Source organism: Pongo abelii, chromosome 1 (assembly GCF_028885655.2).
Source record: "Pongo abelii isolate AG06213 chromosome 1, NHGRI_mPonAbe1-v2.0_pri, whole genome shotgun sequence".
In the NCBI taxonomy this organism is placed as follows: Eukaryota; Metazoa; Chordata; class Mammalia; order Primates; family Hominidae; genus Pongo; species Pongo abelii.
Genome location: NC_071985.2, coordinates 2,033,463 through 2,057,123, shown reverse-complemented (window position 1 = coordinate 2,057,123; position 23,661 = coordinate 2,033,463). Strand labels below are relative to the sequence as shown.

Here is a 23,661-nt window from a genome sequence, read left to right as displayed (position 1 = left end):
CCAGGTATTTCCAATCTCTTACCTGGAGCCACAAATTCACTCCAACAGGAATACTTATTGCTAATTATGGAACATCTATTACACATCTGGCACTGTGTTATGTTTCTTCAATTCATTTATATGTCAAATAACCCTATGACTTATAAAGCCTCCAAAGTGTTTACCTGAACAAATTGCCCAATAGAGTCAATAAACTCAATTACTCAATTAAGAAAAGTGAAACAAACAATAACAAAAAAAAAAGTTGGCTTGAATAGTGTTCTCTAATAATGGAAAAATGGAAATGTACTAATTAAGTACAATGAAAATTAAAACACTCACTGTGGAATTATTCACATCTTCAGATTATTTTTTAAGCACCAATAAGTTTCATAAAATCATTATTATAATACCTGAGAAGATCACACAAGAAATTCTTCATGAATTTTGGAACAAGAAAATTATATGTTAGCTCTAGCATGAGCAACATAAAAGTAAAAACAGGATTTTCATGGGGAAATTCTGAAAAAGGTGCAATAAGATTTTAGAGAAATGCATTCAATACAAAGCAGAGAAAACAGATTTGCAGATTTGCCTTCAACATTTTTGAGGTTTCTAGTTTGCTAATAAATTATCCATACTTTTGAAATTATGTTTGGTTCCAACATTTTTCTCTTATTCTGAAAACGGGTATGCACTTACTTCAAACATATTACTTGCTTCATAACTGTCTTACACCTAACATTTATCTTTAGAGTAATATATTTATATATTTATCTCCATGTAAACCAAAACTAAAAGTATGTATATGTTTTGCAGGCCAGAAAGACCACATGTTAAAAGAAAAATGTAAATAAAATTTTGTGAATAGTCCTTCAAGATTCAGAAATATATGGTCTTTGATTATAATCCTACATAGGCTTTATTATAGCCATAATAATGACACTGTCATTACAAAAAGAGCAAACAGAATGAAGGTGTAATGTGTGGGAACAATATTTTTCAAATTATTTGAAGTTTAATGCCACTGGGAGAAGGGATCATTAGAGATACTATTCCACCATGTTACCACTATTGTATTGTTACCATTTTTTTTTACCTACAATGATAACTAAGGTGAGATAGGTTAACGTTGGTGGCAGGATAAACATCGCTTAATATACAACGGTCCAAAGACATTAAAACAATTTTGTCTTACTAAAACAAATTAAGTTCAAACAGTCTAAAAAGAGCATTTCAAAATCCACTGAATTTTATTACCTTAATGTGCAATAGGAAAAACCACTGACTTGTAAAACTCAAATGTTTCTTTCTTAAATATAATGCAGAATATTACTCTGAAGACCTATCTCATGAATCACTTACAACCCTGTTATAAGACAACTACAAAGAGCCTCTCCGGTTAAATTTCTTCAGGAAGCTTAAAATGCAATGTCCATAATCTTCCAAAGAAAAGGATATGAATGACGCCCACCCGAATATAGAAGAAACTCGCACAGCTTTCATGTAGCAACAGTAGGCCACATGCCTTCACATAGACAATAGAAATGAAGGCATGGTATCAAGTGATTTAAGACTTGAAAATTACATAAATATGTGATTTTCAAAAAAGCTAAAACTCTTTCAGTGCACAGAGTATACTTTATTATTATGTTGTTATTATTATTATTGAGACAGGGTCTTGCTCTGTTGCCCAGGCGGGAGTGAAGTTGCAAGATATCAGCTCACTGCATCCTCAACCTCCAGGCTCAAGCAATCCTCCCACCTGAGCCTTCCAAGTAGCTGGGACAACATGCATGTGCCACCAAGCCTGGCTTTTACTTTATTTTTTGTAGAGATGAGGTTTTGCCATCTGGTCCCAAACTAGTCCCAAACTCCTGGGTTTGGTTGCCCAGACTGGTCCCAAACTCCTGGGCTCAAACAATCCCCCCACCTCGGCATCCAAAAGTGCAGCAATTATAGGAAAGAGCCACCATGCCTGGCACCAAAAGGTATACTTGAAATGTAATTATAACTTCCCCAAAAGGTGAATCTCCTACTTATTTTAACTGAACTCTGGATTATTCTCTATAACCAACACTCAGATTTATAGTAATGTCTGAAAGTGTCAGTGACTTAGTGCTTTTTACTATGAATTCTTGGATATGTTTTGATGTAATTTTTGATTAGATAGTTTTTCACATTTACTGCATCTGTAAAATAGTTTTTAGTGTGAACACTCTGGTGTTTTCTAAGGTATATTTTTTGAACAAATGTTGTTTCTGCATTTATTACATTTGTAGGGTTTCTCTCCAATACAAAGTCTTTGAAGTTGAATACAGTTTGAGCTACTGGAGGGTTTCCCTCCAGTATAAATTCTTCTGTGTACAGTAAGAGCTGTGATATAAGTGGAGGCGTTGAACTGGTCTTTCTATTTATACTGTTCTTAGCCTAAACACTTTAGTGCACTCAAAGGCTTATAGTCTGTAAATGGCCTTTTGACAATCATTACATTTGTAACACTCTTATTCAATGAAAATATTCTGCTGTGAAGTTGTGAATAGGTATTAAAGACTATGCCATATTGTTTAGATTTGTAGGGTTTTTCTCAGGTATGAGTTTTCTCATGTACAGCAAGTTGTGCACAGTGGTTAAAGTCTTTGCCACATTCCTCACACTTGTATGGTTTCTCTCTGGTATGAACTGTCTTATGTTTAGAAAGGTGTGAGCTCTGGCCGAAGGCTTTGCCACATTCTTCACATTTGTAGGGTTTCTCTCCAGTATGAATTCTCTTATGATTAGTAAGATATGAAAACCAGTTAAAAGCTTTGCCACATTCATCACATTTGTAGGGTTTCTCTCCAGTATGAATTCTCTTATGTTGAGTAAGGTATGAGAACCAGGTAAAAGCTTTTCCACATTCCTCACATTTGTAGGGTTTCTGCCCAGTATGAATTCTCTTATGCTGAATAAGGTATGAGAACCAGGTAAAAGCTTTGCCACATTCCTCACATTTGTATGGTTTCTCACCAGTATGAATTCTCCTATGTTCAGTCAGATGTGAGCTCTGGTTAAAGGCTTTTCCACATTCTTCACATTGGAAGGTTTTCTCTCCAGTATGAATTCTTCTATGTTGAGTAAGGTATGACAACAATTTAAAGACTTTGCCACATTCTTCACACTTGTAGGGTTTCTCTCCACTATGAATTCTCTTGTGTTGAGTAAGGTATGGGGACAACTTAAAGGATTTGCCACATTCTTCACATTTGTATGGTTTCTCTCCAGTATGAATTTTCTTATGTTTAGTAAGAATTGAGCACAGGTTAAAAGCTTTGCCACATTCTTCACATCTGTAGGTTTTCTTTTCAGTATGATTTTTCTCAACAATAGCAAGACTTGAGCAAGACTTAAAGACGTTATTACATTCTTCACATTTGCAATGTTTCTCTCCAACATGAATTATCTTACAGTCAGTAAAGCATGGGCACTCATTAAAGGCTTTGCCACATTTTTTACATTGGTAAGGGTTCTCTCCAATATGGATTCTCTGCTGTTGAGTTGTTGTTAAAGACATGCAAGAGACATTGCTACATTCTTTGCATCTGAATGGTTTTTCTCCAGTATGGCTTATCTTACGTTTATTTAGATTTGCAAATTTACTAAAACCTTTCACACATTTATTGCACTGAAAGTTTTTACTATGAGTAGTTGCTGAGCATACGTCAAGTCCATTATAACTTGCCTTCTGCCCTTTCCACTCACCCACAATTTCCCAGTCATTCCTTAAGTGTAATTTCTCAAGACAACATCTTTCATATCTTCTCAGCATCACTTTTTGGAATGAAACTTGCAGGCCCTGCTCTGGCAAAATGTCTTCAGTAAGATAAGAAGACAAAGCTGGAAAAAATAAAAACAACAAATTATTCTACCTACTAGATAACATCCTTTACAAATCTAAGGCATAAAATTATACAAGCATGTTAGCAAGATAGCATAATGAAATACCACAGGCCCTTATTCCTTCATAGTCATAATCCTAACAAAAATACACTAAACAAAATGCCATTATGAGAATCCTAAAAGCAGCCAAAGGGGGAAAAAAAAGAAATGACATACAATGAAGCTCCAGTATGCCTCACCGCAGACTTTTCACTGGAAACCTTACAGGCCAGGAGAGCGTGGTATGACATACTTAAAGTGCTGAAAGAAAAAAACCTTTACCTTAGAATATTATATCCAGCAAAAGTATCCTTCAAACATAAAGAGAAATAAGGATGGCCAAACAAAAGCTGAGGTATTTCATCAACACCAGACCTGTCCTACGAGAAATGATAAAAGGAGTACCTCAATCAGAAAAGAACATTAATTAGGCAGATCACCTGAGGCCGGGAGTTCAAGATCAGCCTGACCAACATAGAGAAATCCCGCCTCTACTAAAAATACGACATTAATCGGGCATGGTGGCGCATGCCTGTAATCCTAACTACTTGGGAGGCTGAGGCAGGAGAATCGCTTGAACCCAGGAGGTGGAGGTTGTGGTGAGCCAAGATTGTGCCACTGCACTCCAGCCTGGGCAACAAGGGTGAAACTTTGTCGGAAAAAAAAAAAATTAAATGATGAACAAATCAAAAATGACAACTACAACAAGTTTTCAAAACATAGTACAATAAGAAACAGCAAAAAGTTAAAAATCAGGAGTACTAAGCTAAGGCGTAGAGTTTTTATTAGTTTTCTTTTCACTTTCTTTTTTATGCAAAGAGTGTTAGGTTCTTATCACGTTAAAATACATCAAATCAAAAAACATACAATGGATACACAAAAAAATGAAAACCAGGAAACTAAATCATATCACCAGAGAAAATCACCTTCACTAAAGGAACACAGACAGGAAAGAAAGAAGAAGACCACTAAACAACCAGTAAACAAATAACAAAATGGCAGGATTAAGCCTTACTTACCAATAACAACATTGAATGTAAATGGAGTAAATTATCTGTTCAAAAGAAATAGACTGGCTGAATGGATGAAAACACAAGACCCACTGACCTGCTGCCTTTAAGAAACACACTTGAGGCCAGGTGCAATGGCTCACACCTGTAATCCAAGCTCTTTGGGAGGCCAAGATGAGCAGACCGCTTGAGCTTAGGAGTTTAAGACCAGCTTAGGCAACATGGTGAAACCCATCTCTACCAGAAATACAAAATTAGCTGGGCTGTGGTCCCAGCTACCTGAGAGGCTGAGGTGGGAGGATTGCTGGAGCCTGGGAGGCAGAGGTTGCAGTGAGCCAAGATTGCGCCACTGCACTTCAGCCTGGGAGACAGAGTGAGACCCCATCTTGAAAGGGAGAAAGGGAGAAAGGGAGAAAGAGGAAAGGGCAAGGGGAAAGGGGAAAGGGGAAAGGAAAGGAAAGGAAGAGAGAGATGAACGAGGGGAAAGGGAAGGGAAGGGAGAAAGAGAGAGAGAAGAAAGAGTGAAGGAGGGAAGGAGGGAAGGAAGGAAGGAAGGAAAAGGGGAAGGCGAAGGAGGGAGGGAGGAAGAGAGGAAAAGGAAAGAAAGAAAAAGGAAAGAAAGGAAAGGAAAGGAAGGAAAAAGAAAAGAAAGAAAGAGAAAGACAGAGAGAAAGAAAGACACTTTAGCTATAAAAATACACAAAGTCTGAAAATAAAAGAATGGAAAAAGATATTCCATGAAAAAGAAATAAACAAAAGAGCAGGAGTCACTATACTTGTATCAGTCGAAACAGATTTCAAGACCAAAAGTATAAGAAGAGACAAAGGTCATTAAATAATGATAGAAGAGTAAAATCAGCAAGAGAATATAACAATTGTAAATATATATTTATCTAACACCAGAGCACCCAGATATATAAGGCAAATATTACTAGAACTTTTAAAGAGAGGCCCCAATACAGTAACAGCTATATACTTCAGGACCTCACTTGCAGCACTGGACAAATCTACTAGAAACAAAATCAATAAAGAAACATCGCACTTATCTGCACTATATGCCAAATGGATCTAATAGATATTTGCAGAACGTTTCATACAACAGCTGCAGAATACATATTATTTTCCTCAGCACATGGATCATTCTCAAGGACAGACCAAATGTTAGGTCACAAAACAAGTCTTAAAACATTCAAAAAATGGAAATAATACCAAGCATTTTCTCTGACCGCAATGGAATAAAACTAGAATGAAAAGAGGAATTTTGAAAACTATACAAATAAATGGAAATTAAACAATATGCTCCTGAATGACTAGTGAATTAAAAGAAATTCAGGAGGAAATTTAAAATTTCTTGAGATGAATGATAACAGAAACAAAATATACCAAAACCTATAGGATACAACAAAAGCAGTACGAACAGGGAAGTTTATAGTTATAAGTGCCTACATCAAAAAAGAGGGAAAACTTCAACTAAACAATCCAACAATGCATCTTACAGAACTAGAAAAGCAAGCACAAACAAAACCCAAAATTAGCAAAAGAAAAATAATGAAGATCGGAGCAGAAATAAATGAAATTAAAACTTTAAAACAATTCAAAAGATCAATGAAACAAAAAATTAGTTTTTTGAAAAGTTAAACAAAATTGAGAAAAACCTCTAAGACATTAGTCTAAGCAAAAATTTCTGGAGCAATACCCCACAAACACAGACAACCAAAAATAATGGACAAATGGGAACATATCAAGTTAAAAAGCTTCTGCACAGCAAAGAATACAATCAACAAAGTGATCAGACAACCCAGAGAATGGGAGAAAATACTTGAAAACTACTCATTTGACAAGAGATTAACAACCAGAAGTGATAAGGAGCTCAAACAACTCTACAGGAAAAAAATCTAATAATCCCAGCCAGAAAATGGTCAGGAGATGTGAACAAACATTTCTCAAAACAAGACACAAATAGCAAACAGGCATATGAAAAGGTTCTCAACATCACTGATCATCAGGGAAATGCAAATCAAAACTACAATGAGATATCACCTCACCCCAGTTAAAATCACTTATATCCAAAAGCCAGGCAACAACAAATGCTGGTGAGGATGGAAAGAAAAAGAAACCCTGTACACTGTGGGGATTTAAATTAGTACTACCACTATGAAGAACAGTTTGGAGGTTTCTCAAAACACTAAAAATAGAGGTACCATATGATCCAGCAATCCCACTGCAGATGTATAGGCCAAAGAAAGGAAATCGGTATATCAAAGATATCTGCACCCCTATGTTTGTTCCAGCACTACTCACAATAGCCAGACTTTGGAAGCAACCTAAGTATCCATCAATGGGCAAATGGATAAAGATAATGTACTACGTATAGGCCGGGCGCAGTGGCTCACAACTGTAATCCCAGCACTTTGGGAGGCCGAGGTGGGCAGATCACGAGGTCAAAAGATTGAGACCATCCTGGCTAACAACGTGTAGCTGGGCGTGGTGGCGGCGCCTGCAGTCACAGCTACTCGGGAGGCTGAGGCAGGAGAACAGCGTCAACCCGGGAGGCGGAGCTTGCAGTGAGCCGAGATCGCGCCACTGCACTCCAGCCTGGGCCACAGAGCGAGACTCTGTCTCAGAAAAAAAAAAGAAAATGTACTACTTCTAGACAATGGAGTACTATTCAGCCTTAAGAAAGGATGAGATCCTGTCATTTGCAACAACATAGATGGAACTGAAGGTCACCACGTTAAGTAAAATAAGCCAGGCACAGAAAGACAAACATTACATGCTCTCACTTATTTGTGGAATCTAAAAGTCCAAACAATTAACTCATGGAGATAGAGAGTAGAAGAATGGTTACGAGAGGCTGGAAAGGGTAGTGGGTGAGTGGGTGGGGGAGGTGGGGATGGTTAATGTGTGCAAGAAATTACTTAAAAAGAATGAAAAAGACCTACTATTTAATAGCACAACACGGTGACTATAGTCAAAAATAATTTCAGTTGTACATTTTAAAATAAAGAGTATAATTTGTCTGTAAGTTAAAAAAAAATGCTTGAGGGAATGGATACCCCATTTTCCCTGATATGCTTATTTTGCATTGCATGCCTGTATCAAAATATCTTATGTACCTCATAAATATATACACTATGTACCCACAAATGTTTTTAAATTTTTTTAAAAGCCTTTCTGAAAACTCTGAAAATCAATGAAGATTTGCAGGTGAGCACAATGCCATGAGTCCCACAGAATGCAAGTAAAGTTTGTTCCATTTACCCACCACAGCCCTTCCTTTTTTCCAATAAGGTAGGTGCCCTTAGGAGTAAACTTCTGACTTCTCCCTCAGAAAATAAAGAAAATAGTGGCACATGTGTCCATACTTTTGGGGGCTTGAAGAAGACTGGTTTCTGTCTCCTATGACACGGAGTACTGAATGGAATGATGGTATACTTTGACCGACAGGTTGGTTCTGTTGAGACCAATAATAAATGGTTGTTATAGCAGATGAGAAACTGCAGTACCAGAGATGGGCAACAGATATAACAAGTGATTACAGCCTCTTAAGAGGAAACATGTGAAAACCTCTGTAATTAAGAAAATAGCCGGGCGCAGTAGCTCACGCCAGTAATCCTAGCCCTTTGGGAGGCCAAGGTGGGCAGATCACGAGGTCAGATGTTCAAGACCAGCCTGGTCAACACAGTGAAACCGCGTCGCTACTAAAAATACAAAAATTAGCCAGGCATAGTGGCACGTGCCTATAATCCCAGCTACTTGGGAGGCTGAGGCAGGGGAATCGCTTGAACCCAGGAGGTGGGGCTTGCAGTGAGCCGAGATTGTGCCACTGCACTCCAGCCTGGGCGACAGAACAAGACTCCGTCTCAAGAAAACAAATATATATATATATATATATATATATATATATATATATATATATATTTTAGCATAGAGTTCCTCAAAAATACGCAGACAGTCCCATGTCCCAAAAGCAATGCAAGAGCAGTCAGATCATGCAGTCCCCTATAAACTATGAAGATGATTGTGACGCTCACTGTAAACTTGAAGGAAAATCACTGAAGGGAAGTACAGTCCTTAGACAATTTAACAGCATGAGATAGAAGATGCCCCTATGTGGGAGCAAGAGAAAGAAACCCAGGCTTCTCAGAAGCCAATTTCCATGGGAGTAGAGCTTCCCAAACCACATTTTAAAGTCTGGCTTCTTCCTTGATCCTCGGACCCCTTACCTATGACCTATGTTTGCTTCATTCACCCCCACCTACCTGAGTGTTTAGCTGTCTTCTCTGTGTTCACATTCCAGGGCTCTTTCCTTGCCTCCAGACAGATGATCAGTTCTGGCTTAGACATAGCAAGACCTGTTTTATTAGAAAAAAGGTGCATGATTCTTGTGGGGATTCTTTAATCACCTTTTACTGTGCTCAGTAGAGAAGAGAAAACATCACATTAGAGCCTAGAAAATTAACTCCAAAATACTGTTTTCTGACAGAACCTTTAATATATTTAGGAAGTATTTTAAATTTGTGAGTCCTTAGCTCTGCTACCAAGAACTATAATAACTGGATCAAAAATTGGTGGTGGAAACTGGATTTTGAAGTGTAGGCAACAATATTTTATACTACTGAATTTCTAGAATTACCACCAATCTAGAGCAAGGATACACATCAGCTGAATAGAAAGGGTGATGTCAAGGCAAAACATCTTGAAAGTTTTGTTTTCTACACCAAGAAATTCCCAAGGTTTTCTTGAAAGCAGTGATGTGAAACTCATTCATGCAAATCAGAAACTCCCAGAAAACATTCTACAAAGGAAGAAGATGAAATCCTTACTGTGAAATAGGAATTGCATATTGAAGTTATCCTCACCAAGGGAGAACAGGTTTCTGTAGTTCTCCAACATCACATCCCTATACAAACTCCGCTGAGCAAGGTCCAGGCATTCCCACTCCTCTGCAGAGAATTCTAGAGCCACATCCCTGAATGCCAATAGTCCCTGAAAAAGAAAAGGTATTTACCAAGTGGCCATGGCAGAGTTCTTAGTTTGACTCCAAGCAAGGAGAGAGAGTGAAGAGAACTGGCTCTGACTTATATGAGCGACTAGAATTATCAAATAAGATAATTTTTAACACAGAAATATACTCTAGGCCAGGCGCAGTGGCTCACACCTGTAATCCCAACACTTTGGGAGGCCGAGGTGGGCGGATCACCAGGTCAGGAGTTCAAGACCAGCCTGGCCAACACGGTGAAACCCCATCTCTGCTAAAAATACAAAAATTAGCCGGGCGTGGTGGCACATGCCAAGTAGTCCCAGCTACTTGGGAGGCTGAGGCAGGAGAGTTGCTTGAAGCCAGGTTGCAGTGAGCCGAGATCACACCACTGCACTACAGCCTGGGTGACAGAGCGAGACTCTGTCTCAAAATAAATAAATAAATAAATAAATAAAATATATATACTCTAATGTATTCTCTAACTCTGAGGAAAGAAGATGGCTTAAGATCCACAAAACCAGTGTAGAAACTCTACTTTTGTGCATAATATAGTATAAAATTAAGGGCATCAACTCAAGCATCGATATATTCACATCATACAGGATAAGTTGTGTATTGTTCTCATATGGAGAAGTCAGGGTGAGTTGGAAGGTACTTCTCAAATTTTAACAAGTATGTCAATGAAGTAGAAATCTTGTTAAAATGCAGGTGCGGGCCGGGCGCAGTGGCTCACACCTGTAATCCCAGCACTTTGGGAGGCTGAGGTGGGTGGATCACCTGAAAGTCAGGAGTTCAAGACCAGCCTGGCCAACATGGTGAAACCCCATCTCTACTAAAAATACAAAAGATTAGCTGGGCATGGTGGTGGGTGCCTGTAATCCCAGCTACTTGGGAGGCTGAGGCAGGAGAATCGCTGAGGTGGAGATTGCAGTGAGCCAAGATCGCGCCATTGTACTCCAGCTTGGGCAACAAGAGCAAAACTTCATTTCAAAAAATAAATACATAAATAAACAAATAAAATGCATGCATGGTGGCTCATGTCTCTATTCCCAGCACTTTGAGAGGCCGAGGTGGGTGGATCACTTGAGTTCCAGAGTTTGAGATCGGCCTGAGCAACATGGCAAAACCTCATCTCTACAAAAAATACAAAAATTAGACAGCCACGATGGCCCATGCCAGTGGTCCCTGCGATCTGGGAGGCTGAGACGGGAGGATTTCCTGAGCCTACGTGGCAGAGGCTGCAGTGAGCTCAGGTCACGCCACTGCACTCCAGCCTGGGTGACAGAGTGAAACCCATCACAAAAAAAAAATTTTTTTTTAAGTGTAGATTTGGATTCAGGAGATCTGGGATGAAGCCTAAATTTCTGACTTTCTAACAAGCTAGCCAGCGACGCCAATGCTTCTGGCTCAAGAAGAATATTTTGTCAAACATCCAGTAAATGGCAGAGCCTACGTTCATCCCAGCTGATTTGACCAGTAAACAAACATGAGAGCCTTCATTTTCTAAAGAAAGCTGTATGCAAAGAGAATCTAAAGAGAAAAAGGAGCTTCCCGATTGTGATTATTTTATGTACATCAGTCAGTAAATCTCCCCAAAGAACTTATTAATAACAAAAAGAAAAATAATTAACCCTATGGTGGAAAATTCTGGCCGACAGCATCTTATTCAAGTGAATATAATTAAGATAAATTACAATAGGAAAATTGGCATCGTGTGCTAATACACACAAAAGGCACAACATCACTGCTGCTTTCTTGGCCGATAAATTATTACTGAATATAAATAAATAAATTATTGCCCAGTAAATTACTGAAAAAATTACATAACAATTATGTGAAAAGTTACATTAGTTAAATTACAATCGGCCAGTGGCTCATGCCTGCAATCCCAGCACTTTGGGAGGCCGAGGCGGGCGGATCACGAGGTCAGGAGATGGAGACCATCAGGAGATCGACAGCATCCTGCCTAACACGGTGAAACCCCGTCTCTACCAAAAAAATACAAAAAAAATTAGCCGGGCTCGGTGGCAGGCGCCTGTAGTCCCAGCTACTCGGGAGGCTGAGGCAGGAGAATGGGGTGAACCCGGGAGGAGGAGCTTGCAGTGAGCCGAGATCGCGCCACCGCACTCCAGCCTGGGCGACAGAGCGAGACTCCGTCTCAAAAGAAAAAAAAGGAAAAAAATTTACAATCTGATTGTAGTCATTAAAAAAAAATCAGCTTTATGCAAAGTTCAAGCTCCAGATCTCTCCCAGGTTCAGGTCTTGTAATCTCTAATAATGTAAACAGTCTGTCTTTAGCAGCCTAGAAAGTAAGTCTTTTCCAATTATTCTTTTGTTCATAACTTTCTGAGCCATTCTTGGTCACTGATGCCATCCTCTTTGAACATGCATTTTCTTTTCTTTTCTTTTTTTTTTTTTTTTTTGAGACGGAGTCTCGCTCTATCGCCCAGGCTGGAGTGCAGTGGCGTGATCTTGGCTCACTGCAAGCTCCGCCTCCCAGGTTCATGCCATTCTCCTGCCTCCGCCTCTCCAGCAGCTGCGACTACAGGCACACGCTGCCACGCCCGGCTAGTTTTTGTATTTTTAGTAGAGACGGGGTTTCACTGTGTTAGCCAGGATGGTCTCGATCTCCTGACCTTGTGATCCACCCACCTCAGCCTCCCAAAGTGCTGGATTACAGGCATGAGCCACCGCGCCCGGCTGAACATGCATTTTCCTAGTCTTGCTCTGCCTAGAGCTGAGGGAGCATCCAGATGGACCCCACACAGCCCACGTTCCCCTTCCTTACCAATACCTGAGTTCCTGACCCTACCCCCAGTAGAAACTTTGGGTGTCCACAGCTTCCCATGTTGATCTGTCACTAAGGAAACATTTAGAATAGTGCAGCTCATACACTCATGGTGAGATGTGGTCAAGGCATGTGAGAAGCCTGGATGGACGGAATGGAAAGAAGGCTCTGGAATATAGGGGAGAAAGAGTTTACAGAGCTCGTTGACTATCACAAGAATAAAAGGTTTGGGGGAGTAACTGAAACAAACATATTAGGCAGGAACATCAGAAGTAGAGACATATGTGTGGGTTCTAAACACATGACATTCCAGAAAAAAGAAGTGGACACAGTCCCTGAACCAGGATACATTCTCCTGAGAACCAGCCATTTCTTCGGCTTCCTCCTCCATTTCTGGGACTCACTCTCAGGTGAGATTCTCTGGACAAATCACACCTGCATCCTGTAAGCATGCCTTCAAAAGGGTCGGCACAACCCTTTCACCTTCTACCACCACACATCCACAGAGAGAAAAATCCTAGAGGTTCATAAAAAGTACACCCTTCCCTATCCTTTTATCACAGGAAAGAGGAACAATGAGCTCCTACATAAAGATCAAAATGTGTGTTTCTTTGTTTTCAGGTGCCCTTGCCCGCCAAAGACTCCAGCAATTTCCACTGCAGCAACAGGAATATGGGCCACACTGACCCACCTCTACCAAAGCCAAGCAGACGGGCCCTGTGACCTTTCTTAGGAGCAAAGGCTGAACTCAACTCCCATGAATGTATCTAGGAGCCCTCATGCATGGCCCTGGCCTCACTTAGAATCATCTGGAACACTTAATTAAAACAATATAGATGCTCCCACCCAGACCAATAGACACAATCAGGGATGGAAGCACAGAGGTGACAGTATTTCTTTAAACTGGCCATGTCATCCTAATTGAAGCCTGGGGTGAGAGCCACTTAGCTAAGTATTGCCTCTCGAGTCTCAATGTACAGATAAATAATTTGGTATTCCAGGCCCTCCTCTAAGTAATGTGATTGCAGAGGTTTAGAAGAGGTCTACAAATTGGCTTCTTGCATGCTGATGCTGCCTCTCCTAGACCCGTTATGGTAGCACTCAGCTAGAGAAAGCAGGCACAGCACAGAGTCCCTTACACTCAGCGCTGTGATCACAACACAAATATTTGTGGTCCAAAGTGAAGGCCACAAATCAGCATCCTGAAACATGGCATTCTCTGCTGGCCCTTATCAAGCTGGACCCCTATGGACTCCAATAGGAATGGCATCTTGTCCAACAGGCCAAAGAAGAGACCTGGAGCCAAAAAATGAGACATAGGCTTTATTGAGGGGGACTGATATACAGGGATGGTCCAGTGGTGGTGGAATGGACAGAAGAACCATTACCACTCACAAAAACACGCAAGGAGAACCACAATTGCTTGCAAAAAGCAAGCAGTTTATATAGCATTTTCACTTAACACCCTCCACCTGGCAACCTCCACCCAGCAACCCCCCCATTGCTGTCAGCTACATCTGCCATACAGGCTCATTCTCAAGGGAGGCTTACGTTTAGCTATTGCTGTCAGGTGTGTCTGCCATACACAGGTGCATCTACCATACACTCCACTCTAGCATACCCTTGAATACCCTCACATTCTTTTCATGCCATTCTTTTGTGATTTCCCTGGGGGCAGGTATATGGAGGAACATTGTAGCCAGATGTCACAGCAGCAATAGAAACTACAACAACAAAAACAAAACAACAAAAAGGAGTAACAATCACACTGCATAGAAAGCCCTCCCAAGAGGCTGGAATTGGATCCTGAGTGCATCACAGCAAGCCTGTGGTGGAGGAGGAGGAGGGCAGCTCTCTGCAGACCCAATAGTTCATCCTGCTCTGGAGAGAGGCCACGATCTGCATGCACCCGGTTAGCAAAAAGGTTTACTGCACACCATCTACGGGTGGAATGTGCTGCGCTGACTGCCCAGCCTCTGTTTGCCAAGTGAGACAGCAAGGATTGCAAGCTGGAGAAAGGCTCAGAAGCCAACATGATACGCAATGAAACCCATGTCCCCAACCCCACCACCAGGGGCAGTCCATCAACCGGGGTCTGTTATCCCCAGTTCCTGACAGATAGTGGGGCTATGTGAACATCCCTGAGGCAAGACAGTAAAAGGCAGAACACACTGTAATGTTTGATAGCAGAACAGGATGACAATACCCAGGAACATCCCAGGCGTGTGCACTCCTCTCCCAGAGGAGACAGGTAGCCTATACTCAGCATCCTTAAAATTAATTAATTAATTAATTAAAAATTTTAAAAAATGTGCAGCTGTCTACCATCGCTCATTCAATTTTACATAAACACACTCTTTGAGGCTGAAGTAAGTCTGACTGATTTTCAATGTGAAAATATAAAAACTGTTCTTGGAGTTATTCCTAAACAGAACTTCTCTCTGAATTCTCTCAGAATTGTTGCATTCTGTCCTAATTCAACAGAAATGTATATGATGTTACATTAGGATTAGGGACGAGAGTATTCTCAAGGCAAATGAGAAATGGCTTAAAGAAAACAAATTTCAAACAAGAATTTCATATGTAGCCAATCAAAGCTTTGTAAGTGAAGGAGATGTTTCTCTCCAGACAAGCAAATGCTACGGGAATTCATAACCACCAGTCTTGCCTTATCAGAGGTTTTAAGAGAATGCTAAATAAATATGGAAACAAAAGACCATTTCTGGCCACCAAAAAAAAAACACACTTAAGTGCAAAGACCACTTACACTATAAAGCAACCACACAAACAAGTCTGCCTAGCAACTAGCTAACAACCCAACGACAGGATCAAATCCGCACATATCACGGCCAGGCATGGTGGCTCACACATATCAACTCCAGCACTTTGGGAGGATGAGGCATGAGAACTGCTTGAGCCCAGGAGTTCAAGGCCAGCCTAGGCAAAATAGTGAGACCCTGTTTCTACCAAAAACACCACATATCAGTATTAACTTGGTAAACAGGCTGAATGCCCCACTTAAAAAGCAGAGTGCAAGTTGCATAAAGAAAGAAGACCCAACTCTATGGTCTTCCAGAAACCCATGTCACATACAGTGATACCCATAGGCTAAAAGTAACCAGGAGAAAAATCTATCGAGCAATCAGAAAAGAAAAACGAACTATTCTTATTTCAGGCAAAACAGACTTTAAACCAACAACAATGAAAAAAGACAGGCCAGGAGCAGAGGCTAATGCCTGTAATCAGCACTTTAGGAGGCTGAAGTGGGAGACTCACTTGAACCTAGGATTTCAAGACCAGCCTGGGCAATATAGCAAGACCCTGTCTCTGTTTATAAAAAAAAAAAAAAAGAAAGAAAGAAAGAAAGAAAAGGAGCCAGGCGTGGTGGCTCACACCTATAATCCCAGCACTTTGGGAGGTCAAGGCAGGCAGATCACTTGAGGTCAGGAGTTTGAGACCAGCCTGGCCAACACTGTGAAACCCCGTCTCTACTAAAACTACAAAAAATTAGCTAGGCACGGTGGGCGCCTGTAATCCCAGCTACTCGGGAGGCTGAGGCATGAGAATCACTTGAACCCAGGAGGCTGAGGTTGCAGTGAGCCGAGATCGTGCCACTGCACTCCAGCCTGGGCAACAGAGCAAGACTTCATCTCAAAAAAAAAAAAAGGAAAGAAACAAAAAAGTCAAAGAAGGGCATTGCATAGTGATAAAAGGTTCAACAAAATCAGAAAACTTAACTATTCTAAATATATATGCAACTAACATTGAAGCACCCAGATTCATAAAACTATTTCTTAGAGACCTATGAACAGACACAGATAATCATACAATATTAGTACAAGACTTTAACATTCCACTGACAGTATTAGATCATCAAAGCAGAAAACTAACAAAGATAAGGACCTGAACTCAACACCTGAACAAATGGACGTAATACACATCTACAGAACACTCTATTCAACAACAGAATGCCCATTCTTCTCATCTGCACATGCCATATATTCTCGAATCAACCACATGCTTGGTCATAAAACAATTACCAATAAATTTAAAAAAAACTTATCACACCAACCACACTCTCAGACCACAGCTAAATAAAAACAGAACTCAATATCAAGACTATCTCTGAAAACCATACAGTTACAAGGAAATTAAATAAACTGCTTCTGAGTGACTGGGTAAATAATGAAATTAAGGCAGAAATGAAGAAATTATTTGAAATAAAAAGATACAGCATCCCAGAATCTCTTCGACAGAGCTAAAGCAATGTTAAGAGAAAAGTTTATAGTGCTAAACGCCCAGTTCAAAAAGTTAGAAAAATCTCATACTAACAACCTAAGGTCAGACCTAGATGAACTAGAAAACCAAGAGTATACCAACCTCAAAGCTAGCAGAAGAAAAGAAATAACCAAGGCCGGGCGTGGTGACTCCCGCCTGTAATCCCAGCACTTTGGGAGGCCGAGACAGGCAGATCACCTGAGGTCAGGAGTTCGAGACCAGCATGGCCAATATGGCGAAACCCCATCTCAACTAAAAATACAGAAATTAGCCAGGTGTGGTGGCGCATGCCTGTGATCCCAGCTCGGGAGGCTGAAGCAGGAAAATCCCTTGAACCCAGGGGGGCGGAGGTTGCGGTGAGCTGAGATCGCGTCACTGCACTCCAGCCTGGGTAAAAGAGTGAGACTCTGTCTCAAAAAAAAAAAAAGGAGAGGGCGGCAAAGGACATGAAGGGACATTTCTCAAAAGAAGATATGCACGTGGCCAACAAGCATATGGAAAAATGTTCGACATCACTAATCATCAGAGAAATGCAGCACAAAACCACAATGATGCTCTATTACACCATTCAAAATGGTTATAATTAGAAAGTCAAAAAATAACAGATGCTGGTGAGGTTGCACAAACAAAGGAATGCCTATACACTGCTGGTGAAAATTTAAATTAGCCACTGTTGAAAGCATTTTGGAGATTTCTGAAAGAACTTAAAACAGGGCTGCCATTCGACCCAGCAATCCCATTTACACGGTATATACCCAAAGGAGTATAAATCGTTCTCCAGTAAAGATACATGCATGTGTATGTTCACTGTAGCCTTTTCACAATAGCAAAGACATGGAATCAACCTACCTGCCCATCAACAATGGACTAAATAAATAAAATGACATACATGAACACCAGGGAATGCTATGCAGCCATAACAAACACAAAATCATGTTCTTTGCAGCAACATGAATGCTGCTGGATAATTTAATTAATACAGAACAGAGAACCAAATACTGTATGTTCTCTCTTATATGTGCAAGCTAAATATTGAGTAAACGTGGACACAAAGAGGGAACAAAAGACACTAGGGCCGACTTTAGAGTAGAAGGAAGGCAAGAGTAGAAACTACCTGTTGGATATTATGCTCATTATCTGCGTAATGAAATAAATAATTTGTGCACCAAACGACCATGAAACAAAATTTGCCAGTATAACAAACCTGCACACATACTCCCTAAATCTAAAATAAACGTTGGAAAAGAAAAAATAAATAAATTGTAAATAAATTATAGGGGAAAAAGTTTCTCTATCTTTATAGTTTTGGTAAACTAAATTCAGTGATGGATATTCATTAAATATCCAGATCATTTCCAAATAAGATGTAATGCTAAGACATTTAGTTACTAAATATGAGTTCATCATACATACTTTGGGCTTTTTATTTCAGAAAAACAAAATATATTTAGATGTTGGTAAATACGTTATGTTCCACACTGAAACACTGTTCCATTAGAACTATATTTCTAAAAATGTGTACTCATAAATTCTTAGTATTTGAATGAGAGTTAAAATTTTTTCTTAGGGCCGGGCAAGTGGCTCATGCCTGTAATCCCAGCACTTTAGGAGGCCAAGGCGGGCGGATCACCTGAGGTTAGGAGTTTGAGACCAGCCTGGCCAACATGGTGAAACCCTGTCTCTACTAAAATACAAAAATTAGCCAGGTGTGGTGGCAGGCACCTGTAATCCCAGCTACTCAGGAGGCTGAGGCAAGAGAATCACTGAACCCGGAGGGCGGAGGTTGCAGTGAGCTGAGATTGCACCACTGCACTCCAGCCTGGGCAACAGAGTGAGACTCTGTCTCAAAAAGAACAACAACAAAAAAGATCACTCATGATGACCAAGTGGGATTTATCCCAGGGATGCAAGGATGGTTCAACATGTGTAAATCAATCCATGTAACACATCATATTAACAGAATGAAGGAGAAAAACCATAGGATCATTTCAACTGACGCCGAAAAAGAATTTCATAAAATTCAACATCCCTCAATGATTTAAAAAAAAAACCCTCGAAAAACTGAGTATAAAAGGAGCATACAGAGTAAAATCATATATGACAGACCCACAGCTAGTATACTGAAGGAGGAAAAACTGACAGCTATACCTCTAAGATGTGAAACAAGAAAAGGATGCCAACTTTCACCAGTTACTCAACTTAGTACTGGAAGTCCTAACTAGAACAGACAAGAGAACAAAATAAAGCTCTCCAAATTCGAAAGGAAGAAGTCAAATTATCCTTGTTTGCAAATGTTATGATATTCCACTTGGAAAAACCTAAAGACTCTACCGAAAAACTATTCAAACTGAAAAGCAAATTTGGTAAAGTGGTAGGATACAATACTAACATACAATAATCAGTAGCATTTTTATATGCCAACAGCAAACAATCTGAAAAAGAAATGAAGAAAGTAATCCCACTTACAATAGCAACAAATAAAATACCTAGGAATAAACTTAACCAAAGAAGTGAAAGATTTCAACAATAGAAACTATAAACCATTGATCAAAGAAACCAAAGAGCACACAAAATAACAGAAATATATTCTGTGTTCATGGATTGGAAGACTCAGTACTGTTAAAATGTCCGTAACTCCCCAAAGCAATCTATAAACTCTGTGTAATACCTACCAAAATACCAATGACATTCTTCAAAGAAATAGAAAAACTAAGCCTAAAATTTTTTTGGAACCACAAAAGACTAAGAATAGCCAAAGCCATCCTCAGCAAAAAGGAAAAAACTGGAAGAATTACTCTACTTGACTTCAGAGTATATTACAGAGCTATAGCAACAAAAACAGCATGGTACTAGCATAAAACAAGACACATAGCTCAATGGAACAGAATAAAGAACCAAAAAAAAAATCCACACATCTACAGCAAATTAATTTGTGACAGACGCGCCAAGAACATACTTTGGGGGAAACAATAGTCTCTCAATAAATTGTGCTGGGAAAACTGGATATTCATATGCAGAAGAATAAAACTTGACCCCTTGGCCAGGTGTGGTGGCTCCCGCATGTAATCTCAGCACTGTGGGAGGCCAAGGCAGCAGGGTCACCTGAGGCCAGGAGTTCGAGACCAGCCTGGCCAACATAGTGAAACCCTGTCTCTATTAAAATACGAAAGTTAGCTAGCTGTGGTGGCCTGCGCCTGTGGTCCCAGTTTACTCAGGAGGCTGAGGCACGAGAATAGCCTGAGCCCAGGGGACGACAGAGTGAGACTGTCTCAAAAAAAAAAAAAAAAAAACGATAAAAAACAACCACAAAAAAATTTGGCCCCTGCCTCTAGGTATATACAAAAAATCAAATCAAAATGGATTAAAGACTTAAATCTAAGACCTCAAACTATGAACAGAAAACATCAAGGAAACTGTCCAGGACACTGGCTGAGCAAAGATTTTACAGCAGAGTGTCAAGTGATTATTCTCTGCTTTCTTCTCATGTGAAATGTTCAGAACAGAAAGAAAATATTTTTTAAAAAGCCACTCATGGCTGGGCACGGTGGCTCAAGCCTGTAATCTCAGCACTTTGGGAGGCTGAGGCGGGAGGATCACAAGGTCAGGAGATCGAGACCATCCTGGCTAACACGATGAAACCCCGTCTCTACAAAAAATACCAAAAATCAGCCAGGCGTGGTGGCACGCGCCTGTGGTCCCAGCTACTCAGGAGTTTGAGACAGGAGTATCGCTTGAACCTGGGAGGCAGAGGTTGCTGTGAGCCAAGATTGCACCATTGCACTTCAGCCTGGGTGACAGAGTAAGACTCCGTCTCAAAAAAAAAAAAAAAAAAGCCCATTCACTGCACTGTGAAAAAAACAAAAAAGAACCGTTAAAATCTTGCATCTGTTTGAAAAGCAAATAAAGGACAAATAGGCCAGGCGCGGTGGCTCATGCCTGTAATCCCAGCACTTTGGGAGGCCGAGGCTGGTGGATCACGAGGTCATGAGTTCGAGACCAGCCTGGCCAACATACTGAAACCCCATCTCTACTAAAAATACAAAAATTAGCCAGGCATGGTGGCGCCTGCCTGTATTCCCAGCTACTCAGGAGGCTGACGCAGGAGAATCGCTTGAACCTGGGAGGTGGAGGTTACAGTGAGCCGAGATTGTGCCACTGCACTTCAGCTTAGCATTGCGCAACAGAGTGAGACTTCGTCTCAAAAAAAAAAAAGAACAAATAGTTGATCATGTTGTGTTTGGAGAGACGAAGTTAGCATTTGGGAATGTAGAAAAGGAATTGGAAACAAGATTTCCTTCAGGCCCTAAAACAGTTAGGCTGGGGGAACAGAGTCCTGGATTTGAGGTCCTGCTTGCCATACATTTGAAAAATGCTGGGAAAACCAGTTCCCCTGTGGAGTGTTAGAATAATTAAATGGCAGGCAATTAGACTGAGTGGCTTTGATGTCCTGGGATTCTATCTAAGGAATCCTAGCTAACTTAGATGAATTTCTTGTAAATTGCAAACTTGGAGAAAAACAAAACGTAGGCTTAACCAACCACTAAATGCTAATAAATCTCTTATTACATAATCAGGAAATTTCAACCTCGACAGTCCAAATAAGGTGACTGCATAATCGCAACCGATCAATTATTAAACGTGGTTGCTTCCTCGTGCCCCTTATGAAGACCTTCCCTTCAAGTTTAGCCCCAAACCAGGGCTAGGGGCTTCCAGATTCATAAATCACTGTTTGCTGGAATAAACTCCTTAACATTTTAAAGGTGCTTCAATTTATTTTTTTAAGAGGAGAAAGGAGACCGGGCGCGGTGGCTCACGCCTGTAATCCCAGCACTTCGGAAGGCCGAGGTGGGCGGATCACGAGGCCAACAGATCGAGACCAACATAGTGAAATCCTCCCTCTCTAATAAAAATACAAAAATTAGCTGGGCTTGGTGGCGGGCGCCTGTAATTCCAGCTACTTGGGAGGCTGAGGCAGGAGAATCGCTTGAACCCGGTAGGCAGAGGTTGCGGTGAGCCGAGATCGAGCCACTGAACTCCAGCCTGGCGATACGGCGAGACTCCGTCTCAAAAAAAAAAAAAAAAAAAAAAAAAAAGGGGAGAAACGAACCCACAGACCACAGCTCCTCCCACTCAGGAACCTTTCACGGGAGTCGGGACTCTCCCGACAACCCCTCCGTCATCACAGCACAATCCAGGGGAGACGCGGCGCTGCAGGCGCTGGGCTGCCCCGGGAGGGCTCTGGGCCGTGCCGAAATCACCAGGCAGAGACCGGACAGTCACCCAGCGGCCGGGATCCCGCTGCCGGCTCGGCCCCCACCTGCGCGGGACCGCACTGAGGGCCGAGCTGCGCCAGCGGGACTCGGGCCGCACACTTCGGAGCCGACCGCCGGGAGGCCCGGGGCCGCCAGCGCTGATTCCAGCCAATTCCGACCGATTCCAACCACCCCCTCTCCCTTCTCGGGACACCCTGCTCCGCACACTCACCATTTCCCAGCTTTTGGGGGTCCCAGCGCCCTCCCTATAAATCTCGCAGTACCTGCAGGCCACCCGGGACTCTCCGAGAGGCAGCAGACGGGAACCCAGCACCCCGCCCGCCTCAAGGAGACAAAGGCCCCGCCAGATCCCCAAGGCCGCCCCTTCCTCTCTGGCTGCACGCCTGATTGGACAGTTCTCAGGCTAGCGCCGCTGATTGGATGGAGCTCCATACCCCACCCCCTCAGGTCTTGAGTGACAGGAGGTGCGATCAGACACTGGTCCGAATGAAACAACAGTGACAGGTTTTTGGGTGCAGCCCTTTTGAGGCGACAGTTCTCACCGCACTGCGACCTGGACCCACCTGCCTGGGGGATAATCGCATTTAACCTTGTATATAAGATTATATCCATTTATAAGTTTTATACACACACACACACACACACACACACATATTTCACAAATAGAAACAATAAATGATAAATATTTTAAAGTTTCCGGTTTCATAACCTTCCTGGCCTCTGGTCTTTTGACCAGGCAGCCTAAGCTGTGGAAAGTGAGGCAATCCTCTCAGGCAGCAATGTGCAATGTAAATAAAAGGTGAGCCACGTGTGTCATTTAAAATTTTCTAGGATCTGGCGGGTCGCGGTGGCTTACGCCTGTGATCCCAGCACTTGGGGAGGCTGAGGAGGGAGGATCACATGAGGCCAAGAGTTTGAGACCAGCCTGGCCAACATGGCGAAACCCCGTCTCTGCTAAAAAAAAAAAAAAAAAAAAAAAAAAATTTGCCCGGAGTGGTGGCGATCGCCTGTAATCCCAGCTACTCGGGAGGCTGAGGCAGGAGAATCGCGCGAGCCCGGGAAGCGGAGGTTACAGTGAGCCGAGATCGTGCCATTGCACTCCAGCTTGGATAATAAAAGCAAAATTCCGTCTCAAAAGAAAAAAAGATCGGTTGTGAAGACATTTCCTCCTGCAGAAACTTAGCCAAACAGCTGAGTATGTCTTGAAGGCATTCTTTGGTTTTTAACAAGGCAAAGCTTTTTTCTAAGACCTAAATCCTGGACTGGCCATGGGGCAAACCCTCACAACACATATGGAATTCATGCACAGTTAATGCATCTCTTACCTTGAACCAGAGGTTACTACTAATTTTGTTTCTGATTCAGCCCAGTTCTACATCTGCCCTGCTATGCACAGGGCACTGTACTAGCTGTCCTGGCCTTGGTGAACAT

General features: G+C 41.5%; 1 protein-coding gene across 4 annotated transcripts; it reads right to left on the bottom strand.

Annotated features, from left to right (window-relative positions):
• Nucleotides 1–1,600: 1,600 nt before the first annotated feature.
• LOC100434826 (zinc finger protein 695) lies at nucleotides 1,601–22,631 on the bottom strand. Of its 4 annotated transcripts, none has more exons than XM_009245402.4 (4): nucleotides 22,442–22,631; nucleotides 9,734–9,896; nucleotides 9,170–9,262; nucleotides 1,601–3,855 (listed from the first exon to the last, which is right to left on the bottom strand). In XM_009245402.4, exons 1-4 carry the CDS (start codon nucleotides 22,442–22,444, stop codon nucleotides 2,567–2,569), a joined length of 1,548 nt encoding a protein of 515 aa, XP_009243677.3. In that variant the 5' UTR covers nucleotides 22,445–22,631; the 3' UTR covers nucleotides 1,601–2,566. The 4 variants fall into 4 exon arrangements, with proteins under 4 accessions (XP_009243677.3, XP_024105312.2, XP_054405788.1 ...); XM_024249544.3 differs by having other exon boundaries at nucleotides 9,770–9,896; nucleotides 22,442–22,604; XM_054549813.2 differs by having other exon boundaries at nucleotides 22,494–22,600.
• Nucleotides 22,632–23,661: the final 1,030 nt, after the last annotated feature.